Source organism: Chiroxiphia lanceolata, chromosome 14, assembly GCF_009829145.1.
Source record: "Chiroxiphia lanceolata isolate bChiLan1 chromosome 14, bChiLan1.pri, whole genome shotgun sequence".
Taxonomy (NCBI): domain Eukaryota; kingdom Metazoa; phylum Chordata; class Aves; order Passeriformes; family Pipridae; genus Chiroxiphia; species Chiroxiphia lanceolata.
This window is the reverse complement of record NC_045650.1, coordinates 19,516,197-19,539,072: the sequence shown is the minus strand read 5'-3', so window position 1 is coordinate 19,539,072 and position 22,876 is coordinate 19,516,197. Positions and strand designations below refer to the sequence as shown.

General features: G+C 52.6%; 1 protein-coding gene across 2 annotated transcripts in view; it reads left to right on the top strand.

The window, feature by feature from the left end:
- The first annotated feature begins 1,679 nt into the window (after positions 1–1,679).
- The window catches only part of EDA (ectodysplasin A), a 65,474-nt gene continuing 44,277 nt past the window's right edge, over positions 1,680–22,876 (top strand). For both annotated transcript variants that reach the window (XM_032702388.1, XM_032702387.1), the window contains exon 1: positions 1,680–1,967. In XM_032702388.1, the coding sequence (XP_032558279.1) occupies positions 1,689–1,967 (279 nt within the window). In that variant the 5' untranslated portion in view covers positions 1,680–1,688. The remainder of the gene's footprint in view (positions 1,968–22,876) is intronic.

The window sequence follows — 22,876 nt, the reverse complement described above, 5'->3', positions numbered from 1 at the left end:
ATGACTCTTGAAAATGGAACGAGGCCACTGCAAGCCTATGGTTAGTTTGGGATTTTGACCTTGAAAAACAGGATTTTGGTGGTGCAGCAGTTGGACTTCGATGATCCATGTGGGTCCCTTCCAACTCAGGATATTCTGTGTTTCTGTGAAAACCAGTAACAACACTAAGCACTCAAATAATTATGAATGTTCCTACAATAATTACGGAGTTTTGAACAGAGGATTCATTTGTGTTTATTTGCTTTCTGCTCCTCAGTTGTTGGAGTTGGCAGAGCTTAATGCTTCCAGTTTTTTTCTTCACAAATATTAGGGAAACATTTCTTTCTTAAATGAAAACAGAGGCTTCTCATGTAATTTCATGTCTATGACACAGAACTTGAAGGAAAAGCCCTACTGCAGGAAAACAAGGATAGGAAGGGCTGGAAAAGGTCGTCCTTCTCCCCAAAGGCAGGACAAAGCCGCCACTGGACTCTCTATGGCTGTGATCCATGTGATGAAGACCCCACAGATTCCCAGACAATTTGCTCCAGGACTTGGAAGAGCTGGAAAGGACAGCCCTGTGGGAACCTCACCCTGTCTCTGGGATGATGGGAACAAAGACCTGCACAGGACCATCCAGGACCCCGATCCCAGGGATGTGCTGGTGACAGACCTTGGTGAGGGGGCCCTTCCTGGAGAGCTGGTGGCAGCTCTGACATCCCTTCCCAGCACTTCCTTCCCCAGCTGACCTGCTCTGCGTTATCAGATCCTCTGAAACCAGCTGGAATCCTCCTCAGCAGTGCCACCTCCTGCCTTCCCCTCACAGCCTCCTCTCCTGACATTAACAACTTATTTTATTCTTTTTTTCCTTTTATTTTTCCAAATCACATTCTGTTTTCGTCAGGCCACCTCTCTGGTTTGCTCACATCGTTTCCAATGCTGTATCCAAATTTCCTTGCAGTCCGTGGCAGGTGAGCATCACACAGCACCTTATAAATCTCATTATCTGTCTCGTTATCAATTAAACCCTCTGACTGGTAATAGAATCTGCGAAGACTTTGTAGACTGCTTTTGATACGTTGCTTCCTCGGCTATAAACGGTCAATAAACTGCTCCCGGTGGTGCAAAGGCTCGTTTGGGGGTCCCCCTGCTCAGCTGGAGGGTCCTGCTGCCCTCCTGCTGCTGTTCCAGCAACCCAGGGGCCGGGGGGCTTTACTGGGATCCGATGAGGGAGCTGGTGGGCAGCAGGATGAGGACCAGGAGCAGGATCGGGATCAGGACCAGGATCAGGATCGGGCCCGGGACGGCTCCCGCGCGCAGCGGGGCGGAGCTCCGGCTCCGCTTGGCCCCGCCCATCGCACGGCCCCGCCCCACCGCGGGCGAAATCCCGCCCACCGGGCGAACCGGGCTCCGCCCCTCCCCGACGAAGCCCCGCCCACTGGCGGGGCGCCGCGGCGGCCCTTCCCCGGTGGAGCCCCGCCCCCCCAGCGCCTGGTCCCGCCCCTCTGAGGCGAAGCCCCGCCCCACCCTCTGCCAGGCCCGGTCCCTCCCCGCCCCTCGGCCCCGCCCCGCGGGCCAGGCCCCGCCCCGTGCCCGCGGCCCCGCCCCCTGGCGGGGGCAGGCGGCCCGGCCGCGCAGCCCGCGGTGCCCGGCGCGCCCCGGGAGCAGCAGCGCGGGGGCCGCTCGGCTCCGCTCCGCCCGAGCGCACCATGGGCGCGGAGCGCAGGGCGGCGGCGGCCCGCGCCTGCTCCTCCTGCGGCGGCGGCGGCGGTGGCAGCTGGCGGCTCTTCCTCGGCTTCTTCGCGCTGTCGCTGGCGCTGCACGTCCTGACGCTGGGCTGTTACCTGGAGCTGCGCTCCGAGCTCCGCCGCGACCGCGGCCCGCAGCCCGCGGCCCCGCCGCGCCGGGACGGGACGGCGGCAGCGCCCGGAGCCCCCGCCGCGGGCCGCCCGCAGAGAGCGGCCGAGGGCGCGGAGCGGCGCCAGCAGGTGGGTCCGGGCGGGGACGGGGGACACCGCGGTGACGGGCTCCATCCCCCTCCATCTCCCCTCCATCCTCTCTCCGTCTCCCCTCCATCCCCGGCGCGGGTGCCGCTCCCCGGGGCGCTTGGGAACAGCCCCCCGGTCGGGGTTACTTGGCAAAGGGGGGAAGCCCCAAACTCTGGTGCGGGGGTGAAGCGCGGGGGGAGCGCGGGTTCCCTCGCCCGGGCTGGGGTGACGGGGCTGCGGGGCCGTCCGCGCTCCACCTGCTGCCGCCTCCTCCCTGTCGCGACAGCCCCGCCGTGTCGAGCCCGCTCCCGACAGCCCAGCCCTGGCCGAGGGCAGCGGCTTTGCCCCGGCCCTTGGGGGACCCCCGGGCGCGGGTGCAGCGGCCGGGGAGCTCCGCACAGGTCACCCCGTACCCGCGGTGTGCGGGGGAATCCCAGTCCCGCATCGCCCTCCGCTCGCTCCCCTCCCTCCAGCTGGGGTGGGTTTCGTTATCTCAGTTCCCCCTCAACCCAGGTGCATCAGCCTTGCCCGTGATGCCTCGGTGTCCCCCCTGCAGCAGCTCCTGACTCTGTGCAGGACTGGTTGGCATCTGTCTCCCGGTTGTCCCCACGGCTGTCCTGAGCCCCCGGGGGGGTCGCCTGTCCCGAGAGCCTCCGTAGAGCCGGAGCGGAGCTGGGGCCTCCGCTCGCAAACTTAGCTCATTTTTTCCAGGCACGAAACTTCGCTGCGAGCAGGATAAGCTGGAGGAAGGAGTTTCCTCCCCCTTGAGCCTCCCGAGCGGATGGTCCGCTCCCCAAAGGTGCCGGGTGGCTTTGCCGGGGGGTCCCACTGGGGTTTCGGGGGGAGACGCCAAACCCCAGCACCCTGGCGGTCCTCGCCCTACTGCTTATCAATGTGGGGGGAGGAAGGACAAAAATAGCTTTGATAAAGCGGCGAGTTTGGGAAGTCTTCCTCCCACTTGGCAGCGGGCAGCGGTTCCGCCGCGCCGGCCTCGGCTGCCCCCGGGAAAGCCGGGCTGGCGCTTCCACCGCTGCCGGATCCCGCAGCTTCCCACAATAAAATCCCAGTTAAGCGCTGAACCAGAGGGAACCCGAGCTCTCGGGTCATGGCTCTCTGTTCTCCCTTCTCTGCCCCGGCAGTGTCAACACTAAGTGAGCCGGAGCAGCTCGATGTCGTGCTGGGATTCTTGGGTTGCCTCGGAATAGCACGCGGCTGGAGTGCCTTTCGTGTTATCGTGCTGGATCTGTTTAGTCTTTAGAGCTCTTCTTTCCAGCGAGTGCATAATGAAATACCAGGGCAAATACTTGAGGCGTTCATAAATTACAGCGTTAGGTAATTTGTCTCGGGATGCGTACGGAGATCCAGGCATTGCTGGTACAGCTGACGTACTCCAGATAAGGTAACACTAATTATTTATTTCTTTCATTTACATCTGGCCTGTCAGGCTTAAGATGGAAAATTCTTTGGGATGTATGGAAGGAGTTGGTTGCGAGAGGAAGTTTCCTGGTAGTGGGGACACGGGGAAGGCTGAATGTCCAGGGCACTGGCACCTCACCGCCCCGGTCGGGAACTGCCGTGACAACGTGTGTGATTCATGGGATTTGTAGTAGTGCTGCTCACCCCATTCCGTGCTGAATTTTCTGCTTTGCCATTTACTTGAGTTGATGTGCAGCTAAAAACAACCACTTTCCGTGTCCTGGGGTGCTGTGAGTACATCCCTTCGATGGTTAAAGCAATGTAACCAATGAAACGAGGTGTTTGCTAACAGCTTTACTCAGAAAGTTATCATCAAGCTTCAGGGGGCGTGTGGGGTTCCTCGCAGCTTTTCCGAGCTGTGCTGCTGTAAACCCAAAGTGTGGTCCTGTGCACGTAATGCTTGCAAAAATGAAGCCAAAATTACTAAATAATTAATTCGGGAGATCTGGTCGATGACATTTCTCTGCTGGGGTCAGAGTTGGGGTGTGTTGGGGGGTACCTGGCATCCCAAAGACCGTGGTGCTCTGAGCCCTCAAACCGCCCCTCAGCTGCGTGAAGTGTCGTCAGTGAAGAGGCCAAGTAATGAGTGTGTGTGTGTTGTGATTGTACAGGCTGGTTTAAAAACAAAAGACACTGCCCTTCCTGACCCTTTTTTTCTTTATTTTTTAATTATTTTATTTTTCCCCGCCTTCCTGACCTGAGGCAGGAGGAAGAGGAGCGAGGGGGGGGGGAAGGATGGGGGGCGATGGTCAGCACCGAGATTTTGGCTGAAATCTCGCCTGGCCACGTGCCAGAAATGACCTCATGACAGGAGTGAGATTTGGCAGCTCGATAAGGCCCCGCTTCGCTATCTTACAGGGTATCCAAATATGTAACTCATTTAGGATCCAAGGGCAGTTTTTCATGGCAGAGGGTGAGGCATTGTAGTCCACATCTTTGTCCCAGAACCCGCCGGCTGTTGCATCACCACGTTGGCTGCGAGATGAGGGGTTTGTTAGCGCTGCTTTAATTCATCGACTCTTCGAGTGCTCTGAGGTGCAGGAGCGGGTTTGGGGAGCTCTGGTGCCTTCAGCCTTGGCTGGTGGGATAAAATCCAAATAATCCCTTCAGGTGTGTGTGCTGTGGGATGGGAGAGGGATTCTGTCGAGCACTTTGCTTGTGGCTCCGCTCGTGGAGATCCACAGCAGGGCACTGCTTCCTGCCCTTTGGAGTATTTTATGCCTAAATTAAATTGTATCCTGCTGTCAAAAAATCACCTCTATAATATCTGAGTTGTGCAGAGCATTGTTCCTGTGCTGTTTCTCCAACCAAATCTGTGTCGTACCGCGTTTCTGCCAAAACATGTTTTTAGCCAATGCCAAGCAGAGCGTGTGCCCTGAGAGTGTCCCGAGACGGGTGGAAAAGCTGCCAAAGGCTGGCTTTGGAATGGGATCAAATACCATCAGTTCTGTCGAATCAAACTAATTGTGGAGGCGCTTGCAGCTGGGGGGAGGGGGAGGGAAGTGCTGAGTCATCCAAAAAAATGTGCTGAGCAGCAGTTCTGTTCCCAGTGTTCACCTTCCTCTGTGCCATGGTGTCTGTTCCTGGTCTCTGCTCCTCACCATTTTAACAAGGGATGTTTCCGCTTTTGAGTAGTGCTCACATTGGCATTCCTGACTTACAGAGAATCCTGGAATGGTTTGGGTTGGAAGGGACCTCAAAGCTCACCCAGATCCACCCCCTGCCATGGGCAGGGACACTTTCTACCAGCCCAGGTTGCTCCAAGCCCCGTCTAACCTGACCTAACACTCCCAGGGATGGGGCAGCCACAGCTTCTCTGGGCAACCTGTGCCAGTGCCTCCCCACTCTCACAGGGAAGAATTTCTTCCTTTCTTTTCCCTCACCAGTGTGAAATTGCAGTTGTTTTGCCCTTTCTTGTCAATCTCAGCTCCTGAGTCAGAGGCGGGTTTGATTGGCACTATGTGCTGTCAAAGGGTCTAAAGGTGTAAAAGCTGCTCCAGAGGCTTTTCACACCCTGAGCATACCTGTAGCTCATCCATGCACCTTTATCCCTCTGTCTGGTACCTACTTCCTGAGCCAGGAGGCTGCACTGGCAGTGATGGATCGGGGCCAAACTGAAACCTGGCCATGTGCTGAAATCTTTGAGCAGTGTGTCCTGGAAACACTTCTCCAGCATCAGCGGCCTCTGCACACTGTCCTGCAGGCTCAGACCTTTAAATACCTGATCAGGACACGTGTGTTGGGATTTCACAACTCTCATCCTGGGTTATGGAAATGCCAGGTCTGTGCAGAAGCAAGATGGTGATTAGGGATGTGATTTATGGTGGGTTTTCCCTCGAATACCACTTCGTGGTCCTGGTTGTAGCTGGAGGAGGCTCTCACAGGGCAGTGAAGGAGCCCACAGAGCTCTGTCTGGTTAATGCTGGGCTCTGGTTGCCTTCATTCCCTCCTCGGAAGTGCCTGTCCTCGACAGACATTCCAGAGGCTGCCCAAGGGTCTGCACAGGAAAGGGGGGCTGCCTGATATCAGATAGAAAACATATTCCTGCTGCTATGCCTATGAATATTCCAGGTAAAATCTGATGTGCTGCATCCACTGGGAAATTCAATACAGCATGAGCTGTGCCCCGGGGGTTGGAGGTGCATCCCTGTGTGTATTGTGGTGTTAATTCCTGGTGTGAGCAGGAGCTGTCTCCTCTGGCTGTGTGCAGACAGCCTGGCTGGTCCCTGGAACTGTAGAATCAGAGAAGGCTTCGGTGTAGAAAGGACCTTTCAAAGCCATCGAGTCCAACCCCGCTGCCATGGGCAGGGACATCTTCAGCTCTAACAGGACCTTCCCAGCATCCTTATCCCAGATTTATGATGCTGTTTGGGTGCCATTCCTTGTGCCCCCTGACACTGAGCAGGTGGGATGGACACTGTGTTGTATGTGGTGGGATGTCACCATTCCCAGGATGTTCACTGTGAGGGCTGGAGCTTAGAAACTCTGCTTTGGAAAAGGGAGGGAAAAAAAGTAGCTGTGGCTTTGGGATGTCTGAGCACAGGGTGGCCGTGAGTGCATCTTGCCAGGGATACCCTCAAAGTGTGGGAAGATGGGAATGCTGAGGAGGTAAACAGAGAAAAACCTCACCTCTGGGAGAGAGGAAGCAGCTGGGAAATATGAAATATAAATTCCAACTGCTGTCTCGAAGCTTCTGTCGGCATCATGGGGATTATTGACCCGGGGAGTGCAGGCAGCTGTGGCTGCTGGGAACAACTGTGAGGTGAACCCAGTGATGCCCAGGAAGGAGAGGAGGATGGGATGCAGCTTATGGAGGAGAGTGGGGATGCTGATGTCTTGTTGGAAACAGAGGAATGTGATTAACAGAGGAATAACACCAGGGCAGCAGGGAGCGTGCAATCCGAGCACGGCGCTTCCTTCCCTTCCAGGCTCTTGCCAGCTCTGCCCCATCATCCCCTTCCCCAGCCGAACTGTGTTTGCTTTATTTCTATTTTCTGCTGGTTCTGTGAAGCACTAGTACTGTGACTTTGTGTGAGGACCAGGATGTTTTACCAGTGTTTATTGAATTCCTTGACGGAGACCATGGTTGTTGCCAGAGTAAGTGTTTGACTGACTCGTGACCAAATTGCAGGGTTTTTCCACAGTTTTTCGAGTTCACTGGCAAACCCTCAAACCTGGGTTTTTAAGAACACTCAGTGGCATTCCAGAGTTATCTTTCCCTTAACCCCGGAGTACATAGTGCTGTATCAAACCCATATTATTCTAACATTTTAACGTTATTTTTCTTACCGCATAATAACATAAATCTTCTCTGCTCTCCCATACACATGTAGTGTCTTGTAATGCTAATTAAACTGCACACCATCCTAATTTTGCTCTCATACTAATCCAATATATTTTTCTTGACTGGAAGCCAAACCCTGAGAGCTTCAGAGCATGCGAAGCTCTCATTCCAGTCTTATTATACGTTAATGGCTTTATATTTTAATATCTTTCAACACTTTAGGAGGATGTTATTTTTAGAGGTGTCTGGCTGCAGAAGGTAGCAGTTCTGGGAGAGGCTGAGGGGGCTTGGGAGATGTGAAGCACTGAGTAAATTCCATGCAGTGAGTGAGTGGTAAGTGTGTCTCTGAAGAGGTGTAATCTGTCAGGATCCATTGTGCACAAGTGGAATTACAGGGAGATTTGGATGCAATTTTAACATAGTTAAGTGCCTTTATGGGGTGGTTGCAGTGGTAAGTGCTCTCTTGTTAAACTCTGGTTTTTGTGTGCTAATGGTGCCGATGCCAGTCGGGCCTGGATGCTACTGCAGCAGGAATAATCACTCCCAGATGGGTGCCTATGAAAATGAGCTCTTTCCGTAAGCCCAAATGAAATGCTGCTGTAAGTGCGAAGTACTAACGAGGCAGGATCACACTGATGGGGTGCCAGGGCTGTAACTCCTTCCAAATGGGGAGTGCCAGGATCCTCCTGCCGGGGCTGCATCTCGGCTCCCGGGCTCTGTGCTCGGGCACCGGGAGAAACGGCAGCGACTGGAGGTGGGATGGGAGCTGTGAGTGCTTCAGCTCTGCACGGAGTGAGGAGGAACTGGGCAACGATGGACCCTGGCACCAGCACGAGCCTCCTCTAGGGTTTGTTCAGGAGTTTGTTCCGGAGTGTGTCGGGAGAGGAGTGGGAGAACAGTGGTGGGCATTGGGTCGTGTGGCTTTGGAGCGCTGGGGGTTGCACGTCATGGAGATGTATTGCATGGCTTGGCAGTGGAGGGCGTTGCATGGCAGGGTGTTGTGTGGCCTGGGCTCTCGCTGCACGGTGTGGCGTGGAGTTGCGTGGCTTTGCCACAAGAAGCATTGCGTGGCCTGGGGTTGAGTTGCTCGGCCCGGGGTTGCACATCGTGGGGTTGTTTTGGATGGCTTTGAAATGGCCAGTGTTTCATGGGACGGGGCTGTGCTGCATGGCATGGAATCCTGGAGCGTGCTGAGCTGCGAGGGATCCATCGGGATCAGGGGTCATTGCATGGCGTGGGGCTGAGCTCGGTGGCTTGGCAGCAGCAGGCATTGGGTGGCTGTGCCCTGGTGGGTGCTGCACCACGAGGGGATGACTGGCCTGGCACTGTGGTGGGTGCTGCACCACGAGGGGATGACTGGTGTGGCACTGTGGTGGGTGGCTGTGCCGTGGTGGCTTTGCTGCGGTGAGCGTTGTGTGGCTGTGCCAGGGTGGATGTTTCCCAATGGTGTTGTGCCGTGGCCAGGGTTGTGTTGTGCTGCTCGGGGCTGTGGTCACTGCGCGTTGCAGCAGGACATGGATACAAGGGCTGGGAGCTGCTGGCTGCTTCCAGGGGCAGTGAGGAGGAGGAGGGGGCTGGGGAAGGCTCACCCTCCTGCCAGAACTGCCCACATGTGGGCTCAGTTTGTGCCAGCACAGCCACAGAGAGGATCCAGATATGGCTTTGGGAGGTCAGACCCTCCCTGTCTCCAGTGTTTCCCCTCCTTGGCAGTGCCCGGTGTCCCAGGGGGTGACACAGTGGGTTAAATCCCATCCCAGGGCAGTGGGGGGCTGGCCCTTTGTCCTTTAATCCCTCTTTGCAATTCATGGCACCTCTGGGCTTTCAGCCTCTCCTGAGAACAAAGCACCGTGGAGGGGGAGACAGGGAGGATGTTTATTAAGGCAGCACTGGAAGTAAAACCCACTTCGGAGCAGATACCAGCTCTGGAACTGTAAATTTTGTGTGAGTAGGAGAGTTGGGGACATGCTGTGTTGGGTTGTGGTGCTGCCTAATCACAGAATCATGGAATGGTTTGGGTTGGGAAGGACCTTAAAACCCATCTTGTTCCGCCCTCTGCCATGGGTAGGGACACTTTCCACTAGCCCAGGTTGCTCCAAGTCCCATCCAGCCTGGCCTTGGACACTTCTACAGCTTCTCTGAGCAACCTCTCCCTTCTCTGTTTCTTATTTTAATCGACTGATGTTGGCATTCCTTCCCAGATGGGTGAGAACACCAGTGTGCCCTGTCCAGCAGGGGAAAAAGATCAAAGTATTTGAATATCATTATTATTTGATAATAATATTTATATTTTCTAAAAAGAAATAAATATTTGAATCCTTCCTTTTATTATCTGATCCGTGAAGCGTCAGCGGCTTTCCCCGGGTTTCCCAGGGAAGTGTGGGATGGGGACACTGTGTGGGACAGGCACTAATGGCCTAAGCAGACTTTGTGTGATCCTTCCAGTCTTCTCCACGTGCTGGGCTCGGTGAAATTAATCCAGGAAATAATTTTGGAGCAATTATTTCCTTAACTTTGCAAAAACAAATTGCTGAGCTACCGCTACCCTTTACCAGCACTTTACTCTAATTTTCCCATGGGATAGGAAAATAGGATAAAGCATTTAAAGCTGGTAGCTGGCACTGTTGCCAACCTGCCTTGATACTGAGAAGACAAGACAGTTCAGACTCGAAAGTGAAGGGTTTATTGTAATTTTTTGCTTTGCTGCTGTTCCCGGGGCTGCAGGAGGGGCAACAGTTCTGCCTGGAAAGCTGAAATTCTCACGTTTTCCCATAAAACATACCCTGTGGCAGAAAAATCAGCTCTGAGAATTGCTGGATGAGGTGCATCTAGAGAGCAGGATGAAAACCCATAAAGAAAATAGTTGGGTTTTATACTGCAGCTGTTTGTATCTTTTTAGTGATAATGAACTCACTGAGTAGTTGGCTGCCTTGGGGCGGTGGAAGGGCTTGTTGGTGCTTGCTCAGTCTGGGGTGTTAACTCTTGCTGGGAAAGGGAATGATCCCGTCCAAGGGCAAGAGGAGGCAACCAGGAATTACCTCCATATGCCATTGGAGTAAATTTTGGGAGATTTTTGAGGTCAAAAGGATACCTTTTCTATGGTGGGGGGGAAGGCAAAGTTAAAAGATGTTAATTGCCATTTTTAAGGGATTATTAAATTTTCTATTTAGCAATATCTTTTTTGCCAACTTGGAGTTTTCTCCTGCTGTTGACAAGAGTTGTTTTGGCTCAGAATACGGCTCATCCACAGATTCTTGGTCTGCTTAGAACCTGGGGTTGCAAGAACAAAGGGTGATGGGTTTAAACTAAAGAGGGTCGATTTAAATGAGATATTGGGAAGGAATTCTTCCTTGTGAGGGTGGTGAGGCCCTGGCACAGGTTGCCCAGAGAAGCTGTGGCTGCCCCATCCCTGGAAGTGTCCAAGACCAGGTTGGACAGGGCTTGGAGCAACCTGGGCTAGTGGGAGGTGTCCCTACCCATGGCAGGGGGTGGCACTGGATGAGCTTTAAGGTTCTCATTTTGGGCTCAGCACGAGCAGCAGATGGAGCAGGGGAATCCCTAAATCCCTAACCCACTGTGCCATGGACTCTGGGAGTTGGGCTGGACCCCACAGCTTCCCGCTGGTACCTTGGCATCACCCCTGCTGCGAATTCCCAGCCGGTGGTGAAGTCCCGGAGCGGGCATGGCCGTCGGTGCACACTCCAAGGGGAGAGCAGCACATCCCTGTAAAAGCAGGATCCCTCTCCAAGCACACGTGCACGGCACGTGATTCCCGCTCCCGTGTGTGGCTGCAGGGCCTGGGCAGGGCCTGGCTCTGTGTGTGGTGCCAGGGCCGGTCCCACGTGTGCCGGCCCCATGTGTCGGCCGGGATGGGGCCGTGGGGCGAGCTCTGGGGAGTTGAGGTCTTCAAGTGTTAAATAGGAAGTGTTGCTCCTGCAGGCTCAGCTCGGCAGATCCGGGCGTCTGGCGCACGTCTCCAACAACAGCCTGGATTTGCCAAGGAAAATGACGCTGGATACAGCAAAGAGCTGTCAACTCTTTCCTCCCTAAACTGCTGGGCTCCTTTTCTCCTGCTTTGCAGGATGACTGGGCTGTTTGGCAGTGACGTGGTATTTGGGGGTTCTCAGTGCCTTAGTGATGCTTCCCATCCCCTTCCCTCCACCCTTGCCCCCCTTCCAGACAGCAGCACCTCGTGCAAGGGCTGTTGGAACTCTCTGCAATCCCCTGGCTGAGGTGAGGACTGATTGTCACGTTAAGATGAGAATAACTCAAGTTCTTCCCCTCTGGTACCTAGATATTGGACCAGGGAGGGATTTTGGCTGAAACATTAGCTAGCTGGTTCCTAAAGACTTTCTGAGCCCAGTTGTGTGCAGGTGGCTGCAGGTAGGTTCAGGAGAACACCTCCAGAGACCCCTGACTGTGAGCTTCCCTGCTGGTGGGTCCTCCTGACTCACAACCATATTTTTCCATGTCTGAAGATGCTGAAAACCCAATTTATAAATGATAATTCTGATGGGGGAGGTTGGGGCAGTTACATTTTGACCAGGTCCCAGAGGAGATCCCATGTGGCTCCGAGCTGTGTGTCAGCACCAGGTACTGAAGCAGTTAAATATTCCTGCTGCGGGTGCACAAGAGCCAGGTATCTCCCAGGGGATCCAAGTTTGCTATCTGAAATCTGGCAAATAGCAAAAATTTTTATGTCTGTGAACAGAAATCACACCCCGAGGCAACGGCTGACAGGGAAGGTCTCCTGACATATTTACCTAACGATTTTGTTATCGTTAAGTACTCAAAGAGCCCAAACCTGGAGAACAATAGCAACAAAAACCCACTGCAGAGTTTGTCAGCAGATGCAGCTTTGAGATAACAAATGATTTTTTGCTCTTTTGTTTGACTCCTTGGCATTTAGTGGTTAATTGGAGTGAGGCCAAGTGTGGTGAGATAGTGCATGAAACAGTTTTAAAAACACTGGAATCGAACGTTTTTTGCGTGATGCTTTCTAACTTTAGTCTGTGGGGCTCTTAGAGGTGGTTTAAAAACAACTAAAGGAAAACATTTGATTTGGGCAGTAAAAACTGAGTTTGGAAGGGGTGGAGGGGAGTAACTTACGCAGCCCTTGCTGTGACCCCAAAAGTCATTTCACCCCCACCCCAACTGGACTTCGCCATCACCTCGTGCTGGGGCTGGAATTGGTCTTAAGTGTTATTAAATAGTAATAAATGTTTCTGGGAGGATCAGTGTGCTGTGCCACATGCTCATCCACCATTCTCTCTGTCCTGGTCATTGTTTGTGTTTGGAGAATGAAGTAAAACTGCATTTGTGAGAATTAGGGACACTTCAACTTGAAAAATCAGGAAAAATAGGTTATTTCAGGTTTTAAAGTGGTGACGTCGGTCCTGATCCAGCTGCTCCCCCTGATTTCAATGTGATTTTACATGATGCAGAAAGGCACTGGAATGAAGCTGGTCCAAAGGGTGTCTGGGATGCCCTGTGAACTCTGGCATGTGAAATTCCAAGTAATAAAACTTTGGAAGTGTGGCCTTTGAGGGTTATTGTACAAGGAAGGGCATAAGAAACATGACACTGGGACTGTGTTTCCTGGCAGAAACGCTTCGCAATGGGGAAATTTTCGTTTGGTTTGTGTTGCTTACATGCCTTTCTTCTCGCTGAAGGGCAAATGACACTGTCAGCATTAAAAGCGAGTAGCTGACATCTTCCCATGAAATATGCCTTACGTTCCCAGAACGGAGCTGCAGTTACTGCTCTTCCAAAAATTCGCCTTCCCTCATCTTTATTTTCGGTCTTACCCCGAAACGGACCCACATGAGATGTTCATGCTGGTAAGGAGGTTGGTTGTGGGGGAGCAGCACAGTTAACTGTGCTTTGAGGAGAGGTCTGACAGAGCAAGAGGAGCCGTGGGTTCCTTTGGTTGGGGCTCCTGAGGGCTCTCGTGTCGGGACGTGTCAGGCTGACGGGCGCCTACGATGTAACAGCAGTAACAAAACCCAGGGCAACTGCTTGGATGGGGTTTTTTAAAGGCTGGTTCTCTGGGTTTGAAGTTCTTGGGCTTTGTAGGGAAAATTTATGGCGGTTACCAGCGGTTTAGAGATGGAAGAGATTGTCCATGTTCTACACGGTGCCCTGTTGGTCCTGTGTCCCCAGCGGCTGCTGCTGTGGTGGCTTTTAGGTTGGTTGATTCAGCTGGGCTCGGTGTAGAGATGGCTTTGACACCATAATATGAGTGATTTAGGGAGCTCTGCTGGTGTAGGTTGCCTGGAAGCCAGTGGAGATGAGTGTGGCAGCTTGAGTTGCAGAAGGATGAGGAGTCCTGCACAGTGCTCCATTTTAGCTTTAGGTACAGTGAATTGTGTTGCTTGTTTTGAAGATCATGAGTTGGTGGTTGGTTTGGGCTGAGTTTGGCCTTTTTGTCTGTTAAAGGTTTTTTCCAATGTGATCTGCCAGGGTTGTTGTCCATGGGGAAGAAAAACCTGTCAATCGGCTTTGGAAGTGCTGATTGCTGCATCTGCAGATCGGCAGAGCTGGGCTTTGTGGGTCAAGAGGCTTCAAAGACACACTGGACTTTGCTGCACCTTCTAGTGTCATGCTGAAGGAAGTCAAGGAGCACTGGATTGAGTACTGGGTGGGAATGATGGCAGTGGCTGTAGGTTGGGTGGTCAGACAGAGGGGCAGCAGTGTCACCAGGGGGGTTCAGCCTTGGTGGTGCCTGAGGGCAGTTCTGAGGGGGCTGCAGTAGCTGGTGCTGGGCCTTGATGCAAACTTTGGTCTGGAGACCCCAAGGCTGGTGGCTCTTACCTCTTTGAGTGAATCTCTGAGAAACAGAGGGTCAGACTGTGATGCTGTAGCAGCTGGGCACTGCTGGGGCCCCTCAAATCCCGGGGCCAGTGCGGGGCCCCTCATGATGAGAAAGACATTGAGGGGCTGGAGCGAGTCCAGGGAAGGGAATGAAGGTGGGGAAGGGTCTGGAGCAGCTGACGGAACTGGGAGGGCCCAGCCTGGACAAAAGGAGGGGGGACTTTCCCTCTTACCTGAAAGTAGGCTGTAGACAGGTGGGATCGATCTCTTCTCCCAAGTGACAGGACAAGAGGAAATGCCCTCAAGTTGTGCCAGGGGAGGTTCAGATTGGATATCAGGGAAAATTTCTTCATGGAAAAAAGGTTGCCCAGGCCTATCACAGGCTGCTCAGGGTGGGGGTGGAGTCCCCACCCCTGGAGGGATTTAAAAGCCATGTGGATGTGGCACTTGGGGACGTGAGTTATGGGTGGCCTTGGCAGTGCTGGGGGAACGGTTGGACCGGGTGATCTCAGGAGATTTTTCCAGTCTAAATGATTCTGAAACTGTTCTCAGGCTTCTACTGTCATTGCATGTTTTCAGATTGGAAGGACTTGGGTTGTTTCATACACTGTTCTTTTTCCCCTGTGGTACCTCCATAACAGAACTCTTTGCATAAAAATGAAGCTGAATTTTTGGCCGGCTCTTATGCGCACCTGTGCACTCACACCAGCCGCCAGCAAAGCGTGCACTGAAATGCTGCTTCTCAAATCCTTCCTGAGAATTACTTGGGAAAGCTAAAAATTATTCTTTTAAGGCTTGGACTTCTTACATGGTCAGTTGTGAACTGAGGCTACACAAAAATAGGTGGTTTGAGCAGATGAGTTGTTCTTAGAAGCAGTTCATGGGGTCCGGATGGGACCATCTCATTCCACCACCTGCCATGGGCAGGGACACCTTCCACTAGCCCAGGTTGCTCCAAGCCTGGCCTTGGACCTTCCCAGGGATGGGGCAGCCACAGCTTCTCCTGCTGGTGCAATAAAGTGACGGAAAACCCTGGGCTCAAGGGGCTCTGATAAATATATATATAGGATTATTTAATTTCTGTTTAAATAGCTCTCTGTTTGAAGACAGTGGCTGAGGTTGGCTGAGGTGAGGGAGGAAGATGGTGAGGAGGATGCAGTCAGCCCCTGTTCCACTGAAGTAGGATTTACAGTAGGAGAATGCCCTTGGAAGAGCGTGTGTTTGTGCCCACAGCCATTAAGCTCCATAATCTTACTGTCTGTATCGACTTACAAATGAAAGCTTGCAGTAATTTGGAGCAGCATTTGAATTGTGAGTGGTAGTGATGATGCTGAGCTTGTCTTTTAATGCTGAGTTTAGAGTCTTTGAGGTTTGGATTAAAAAAAACTTCAATGAAACCACAAAAAAGACATTGGAAGCATAACTGAACAGGTGGAACAAATTTGTTAAATCTGTTATTGGGAAAACAGCAACTTGCTTTTAAGAAATAAATCAATCTGCAGCTCAGTGTTTCATAATGAGGAGTGGGATAGGAAAATCTAAAAATATCTACAAATGAGAGCAAATGCTCTGAAGGAACAGATCCAAACTAGAATATAATATTACCCATTGTGGTGACAATAAGTATTTTAAAGTTCATTGAGATCCTTGCTGTGATGCAGATGGGACTTGAAGAGCCAGCATATTTCACTTGGCCGAGTCCAGTTTTTATTTGCATAATAACTTATTAAATGTATTGCCAGTAGCTCGCAGAGCCCCCGGTCAGGATTGGGAAACCATGATGAGTTCATACTGCTCTGCCTGGGGAGACAAGATATTCACCAAGAACTGGGAGGGAGGCGTCTCTAGCAACTAATGCAAGTGATTATGTGCTTGAAATGGCAGGAACAAGCAGAGCTTTAACCCTGCTGTGAAGTGGGGTGACCTTTGAGTACCTCAGATCTTCTCACCAGGACCCGTTTTAAGGGTCTTTGTCCTTCGGCTGCCTTTGTCCCCCATCCCTCCTCCTCTGGCGTGAGCTTTAGCAGCTGATTTTAATAAACTAAAGGAGCTTTTCCAGGTGGAAAATGTGTCTGTCGGCAGCTGGGTTTTTAGGAGACAGGGAATCAGTGCTGTGGTCTCTGTTATCCTGGGATCACAAAATGGTTTGGGTTGGAAGGGACCTTCATAATCATCTCGTTCTGCCCCCGTTTTCTGCTGCTTGCCCTCCGCTGTTCAGGCAGCAGAGCCAGCTCCACTTCCATTTTTCTTGGAAAGCTATTCCATAGCCTCATCCCTCTCTCTCAGCAGGTTCTTACTAGCGTTATTCCCGAGTTTTCCTTGCTCAGCAGAGCCTGGGTGCTCTGTCACACCCAGCCAGGCGAGGCTCGGGCGCTGCCGTCGCCCGTCGTGCTCCGTCATCCCTTTCCTCACCCTTTGGGACTTGCCCAGGGCTCCTCGGCACAGGGGGGTTTCTCGCCAGTGCTGCTGCAGAGTAGCTGCTCCAAACTAACCAAACCCACATGGGCAGCTGTTGCTCAGAGGGGGGTAGGTAAGTGCATCCATAAAGCTGCGGATTCCTGCTGGAGGGAGCAGAGCTGGTGCACGGAGATTGCCCTTCGGGAGCCCTCAGCGATGGGGGCTTCTCTTGTGGCACTTAAAACCTGGGAAAAAGACTCCAAAACCTCTCCAGCTTCCAAGTTCTGGTTGGGGGAAGAATTGTGGTGTTCTGGAGCTGTACATTAAAATGTCAGTTTTCCACAGGCGGGTGTTTCCATGCACAGGGACGGTGATTGCTCAGGGGCAGGGATGGCGTGCAGTGGCACAGCTTTGGCAGTGTGGTCACTTGGGGCTGGGGGGAAGAAGATTTATCTGAAACTGGTTTAGGTTGGATCTCAGGAAAAGGTTCTTCCCCCAGAGGGTGGTTGAGCACTGATCAGGCTCCCCAGGGCAGTGGGCACGGCCCCAAGGCTGCCAGAGCTCCAGGAGCATTTGGACAAGGCTCTCAGAGACAGGGTGGGATTGTTGGGGTGTCTGTGCAGGGCCAGGAGCTGGGCTGGATGATTCCTGTGGGTCCCTTGCAGCTCAGGATATTCTGTGATCCAGTTTTGGCATGACCAGGGCAGGTGGCAGTGGCAATGCCACTGTCCTCTTTTGTGCCAGTTTGAGATGCCCAAAGGCCGGTGCTGCCTGTGCCTTTGCTGTGTTCAGTGTTGGCATTTGTCCAGGTGCAAGCAAACCAGTGGGGCTGCTGTTTTCCTTTGGAAGTGGATCTCAGGGCTCTCGCTGGTCTGGGGATGCTTTTTCATGGCTGGGATTCCCTGAGTGTATTTCAGCAGTGCCTTCTGCCCTAAACCTCAGTGCAAACTTAAAGGATTTATTTCTCAGCTCACAACTGTAACCATCATCAACCTGGTTATTGATGTGCTGGGCTCTGGAAGGATCCTTGGGGTTTGGGTGCTGAGTGGGACTCTGCTTTCGGGGCTCATGTGGTGCTGGAAGCCCTTCTCCCCGTGATCCTGTGGTTTGGGAGGCTTTTGTGTGACGCTCAGGCCATGAGCGACGTCTCCACTCCAACCACGGGGACATCCCGCACAATGGCCATGGGATGCAGCCTGGGGCAGGGGCAGGGGGGACGTGCTGGCCAGGAGCCACCCCAGGTTTGGAGCCACTGGGAGGCCAGGAGGTGGCAGCCAGGGGTGCTGTTGGGGATGCTGAGAGTCTCAGAGTGGCCACGGAGCCGCTCCGGCCACGCCGCCGGCGACGGCTCAAGGCCGAGGGGTTCGCGCAGTCTTTGTGCTCCCGCTTTGAAGCTCCGGTCTGAAAGTGTTGTAATGAGATTTTATTATGTATTCTGGCAAGGTCTTGTTATTTTGTGTGTGGATTTATTGTATAATGAATTGAGTGATTTTGAAATGTTTTGTGCAACGCTTTTTTGGAAAGGACATTGTATTTTGTTTATGGGATGTGTGAGTTTTTATGAAACTTTATTTAGCTTTTAGCAAGAATAATCTTTATTCAACAAATAGTGCAAATAAATCTTTAATTGAACAAATATGTGCCAACTTTCAAACACAGTTACAAACAATGACATGAAACAAGGAAACTTTGGAACAATGTACAACTTTAAACATGGTATTAAAAAAAACCCAAAAAGACAAAAAACAACCCAAAACCCTTAACAAAGCAGATTTCGGGCTGTGTGGAAGGGCAGCAGTGCAGTGCACGTATGTGGGACCTGCCAGGCTGGAGGGAGAGGAGCAGGGAGCGTGGTGCCGTTGGTTTTCTGGGAATACCCAGGGTTGTGGGGGGCTGGGGTGCCCCCGAGGGGGGGTTTTTTAGAGGGAGCGGGCGCTGCCAGCACGTGCTGGGCTGTGGGACGTGACTGGGCTGAGCGAGCGCTCGCAGCTGAGGGGCCGTGAGGAAACGTGGTCTCCAGCACGGCCAGGAAGTGGGTCATACATGTCCCTGTCCTTTCTCAGCTGCCTTTCCGGGGTGGGGGGCACTTCCAGCCCCCCCGGCTCTCCCAGGGGTCGGTGGGTGCGCTCCAGGGTCGAGGCTTTGCATCTTCCAGCCCAGCGTTGCTTTTGGGCACCCAAGTGTCTCTGCCCTCTGTGTGTTGCTGCAGTGGCCTGTGGTGGCTGCCGGCCCGTGCAGGCCATGGCTCAGCCTGGGAGGTGGCTGGAGCATCCCCTTCTCCTCCCTAGCTCAGAGACACCTGCCCCAGCTCACCAGCTTCCCGTCCTCTGCACTGCAAATAGCACTGGAAGTCTTTCCTGGGATGGGTTTCCCTGTGTCCCAACTATGGGACACTCATGGTTGTGTCGTGGGCTATGACAAAATGGTCTGTATCTCATATGTGGGTTTGCTTTCCCTTAACTGTGGCTCAAGGCACTGTGGTCCCTCCTGCCCCTTCTCCCCCATCTCAGTGTGTCACCGAATCATGGAATGGTTTGGGTTGAGGAGACCTTAGAGATCATCTCTTCCCCCCCCCCACCATGGGCAGGGACACCTTCCACTAGACCAGGTTGCTCCAAGCCCCATCCAACCTGGCATTGGACACTTCCAGGGATGGGGCAGCCACAGCTTCTCTGGGCAGCCTGTGCCAGGGCCTCCCCACTACAGTCTCCATCCCCTGTCCACTTTCATCCATCTGTGAAACCATGTCTTGACTTTTGGGGCCCTTCACTTCTTGGTAAGTAAAAACATGCCAAGATGTTGAAACACAGGCATGTGAGTGGATGTCGGGATCTGACTCTGCTCTGGGCAATGCTGGTCCTGCTCTGACCATCCTGGTCCTCCAGGGAAGGTTTTCCAGAGCTCTGACCTGCAGAACCCCAGGCTGCTCCAGTGATGGCTGGGGAAGGGGCTGCGGGACCCTTCTGTGCCTTTGTCAAAGCCAGGGTGTGGAGGCCCGAGCTGGGATGGCACCATGGGACTGCTGGGTCAGGGCTTGCATGGCAGGAGGTTTGTACCAACTTGGCTGGAAATCACTGCAAAACTCTCAAAGCCACCATAAAAGGGTTTACAATGAGGGTAGGAAAGCAAAGGGAAGTGGTTTGTGACCCCTAGAAGCAGGCTCAGAGTGTTTTGTGTGCAGGAGCCGTGTCCTCCAGCTCTGACAAATCATATTCCTCTGTCAAACTTCCTTTCACTTGTTCAAATATCTTTATCAGAAGTAAATATTTGCGATTAATTCTGGATTTCCCAGAGTTTGCATCAACCCTGTAGCAAGGGTTTACAATATCCAATGTCTCATCTGTCAGACATAGACAAGTTTCCAAAAAAAACCCCTTTTGCAACCTGCTAAGTGACTTTTATTATAGGGAAGAAGGGCAGAGTCACCTTTCTGTTTATTTCTTTATTAATCTGATCCTACTGGATTTCCTTCCTTGTTTCAATTATGGATTATGCTTTTCACTTTACATCACTGGTCTAGTGGAATGTGTCCCTGCCCATGGCAGGGGGTTGGAACAAGATGATTTCTAAGATCCCCTCCAACCCAAACCATTCCAGGATTCTTTGCAAACAATTATCCTGAAGTATGGGAGGAGTTTATTACTGAAGATGCTCATATGGCTGCTGCTTTTCCCTGGAATTTCCTATATCCATGACAGAATAACTTATGGCAGGAGGAGCCCAAACTCCATGTGTAGGTGACTTCCCTACACTTTTAAACGCCAGGAATATGGTCCCTGATATTGCTCTCGTTTAGTGAAGCCATTGTTATGGGGAGGAACATTTTCAGCCCTTCATTGACCTTTTCAGCCCCTGAAATTGTAACAAAAGAGCTTTTCTTCTAAAAGTGAGCCGTGGAATTGGGTGTTAATGGAAACAAATTAATGCTGAATGGAAAATTCCTTCTCCTCTGTGTTGTGCCATTCTCTTTTTATAGCACAAACCTACCAGACCCCTCTCGAGCTACCCATACTTTTCCAGGAAGGGTAAATGAGGCTTGTTTCCAGAACTGGGAGCTGGAGGCATCAAACCCCTCCATGTGCCCTTGGGTTGAGCCAACCCAACCTTCAGACCTTTGTGTGTCCCCAGAAGGGCCTGGTGCTGTTCTGTGCACCCACCTCACCTTCAAACACCCCTTTTTCTTTGGGTTTAGTCTCATTTTCTGTTTCATACAATCCCAGGATCATTTAGGTTGGAAAACCCTCTGAGCCCATCGAGTCCAAACGTCCACCAGCACTGCCAAGGCCACCACTGACCCGTGTCCCCAAGTGACACATCCACAGGGCTGTTAAATCCCTCCAGGAATGGGGACTCCACCACTGCCCTGGGCAGCTGTGCCAATGCCTGACCACTCTCTCCATTAAGAAAATTTCCCTAATATCCAACCTAAACCTCCCCTGGCACAACTTGAGGCCATTTCCTTTTGTCCTGTTGCTTGTTGCTTGGGAAAAGAGTAAATCTCCACAGTCTCAGTTCTTTCCTCTTTCTTCCACATTGTGATTATTTTATATACCTTGAGAATCTGGTCAAGGCTCTTCCTTTTTGGCTGCAAAGTCAAGCTGCAGGCTTTACGTTCCATTCTAAGTCCTATTCAGGCCCTGTTCTGGGTGGATTTCATCCTTGCAGGAGCTCTGCACAGCAGGAGATGGTTGAACTGGGCAGAGTTTCACTCCAGTTTGTAAATGGGAAGATGTTGGTGCTGAGGAGCCTCTGTGGCCGAAATGGCAGAGGTGGCTGAGCCAAAGTTTTCCAACCACATCTCCTGAAAGCCAGCCTGGTGTGTTGAGCCACTGCGTCACCACCTGCAGCCAGAGCTCTGTGACTTCCCTACGGCTCTTGTTGGCTCTCCTTGCCTTTAAAACAGAGCCAAAAGACCAGCTGGGGAGACAAACACCTGCCTGTGTTCTGGTTTGAAGCCCACATTGACTCAGGAGATCAGTGGGCTGATGTCCATGCAGAAGGGATCAGGGGGAGCCATTGATGTACCAGATGTGTGGTTGTAACATCTGCTGCCTGCGTGGCCGTGTGGGAGCGGAGCAGTTGGAGGTGCTTTGCCCAGGATTTCTCATCTTCACTGAGGAAAGGAGGGAGATGGTGTCTGAAAGAACTGCGAGTGGTGGTCTCCTCTCTGTGGTAAATCCTCCTTTTTCTTTAGGCAGGACATTGCTTGAATCCATAGAACAGCCAGTGCTGGTGTTGATAGACTTGTTTGATTGATGATTGGATTTTTTTAGCTGTTTCATTTCCCATTTAGTGAGGAGGGTATAATTCCCTATGGGACCCAGCTATGAGCATCAAAACTGTTTGTCTGGGCTGGGCTAGAGCTCCAAGCACACACGGCCTCCAAGCCTCCATCCAGCAGAAGGTGGGATGATGACCTTGCTGTTGGGAGCCATTGGTACAGAGAGGATCCACCTCCTTCTCCTCCCTGAGCCCTGCACAGAGGAGAGGGATGTTCCTCAGACTGAGACTGAGTCACCTCTGGTCCCATGGGAGGTGGTGTGGTGATCAGAGTCTGGCGTTGGGACTGGTGTCCTTCCAAAAGGCAGGAGGGAAAGAGCACTGGTGGGGTCTTGGTGCTTGGACAGCCCTGGCCAGCTTGGAGAGAGGTCCCAGATAAGGAGGTCCAGAGCTCAAGGCCAGTCTCCTGCTGACCAAGGTGCTGGTGTTCACATTCCTGTCTCACCTGCCTGTGAGGAAAAGCTTTTCCTTGTGCTCAGTGACTATATCCAAGTGCCTTTGCAGGTCTCCCCCGACGTGTGGCTGCTCCTCCACAGGTGAGGGCTCAAAGCTGCCCCGTGGGCTGTGGTGGCCCTGGGTGGGGGGACATTCACACACCTCTGTGGGACGTGCAGGTGTCTGTGTGTCTCAGCACTTGGCTGCTGGACAGTTTTCCCTCAGATAGACCAGGATCCCGTGCAAGCTTTGGCTGCTGCAGCCCTGCAGTAACTCATATCAGCGGATCACCTGCTCCTGCTTGGAGTCTTCTCTGGCTCCGTGTCAGCAGCATATCAGGCCTGAGAACATGTTGGCAGGCAACCTTTCTCTTTCTCAGGCTGTTGGATCACAAGGGGAGGATCAAGCAGATGTCCTCAAAATCCTGCATATCCTGTAGCTGACCTGCAGCCAGCACGGGAAGCTTCGCTGCTCAGCTCCGTGTCTGTGGAATCTTTCCCAGGTCTCATGAAGGCAGAACCACTTCAGGTCTCTCCATCCCTCCTGCCTCTCCTCAGTTAGTGTTGGGCTCCAACCTTTGTTGGGCTGCAGGCTCAGAGCAGGTTAAGGTGGGACCTTGTGAAAGACCAGAAAGGTGCTGAGCTTCTCCTGCAGGTGCTGCAAGGAATGTGTTTGGCACTTCAGCTGTTTTTCCATATGGACCTAAAAAAGGTAATCAGGGCAACAG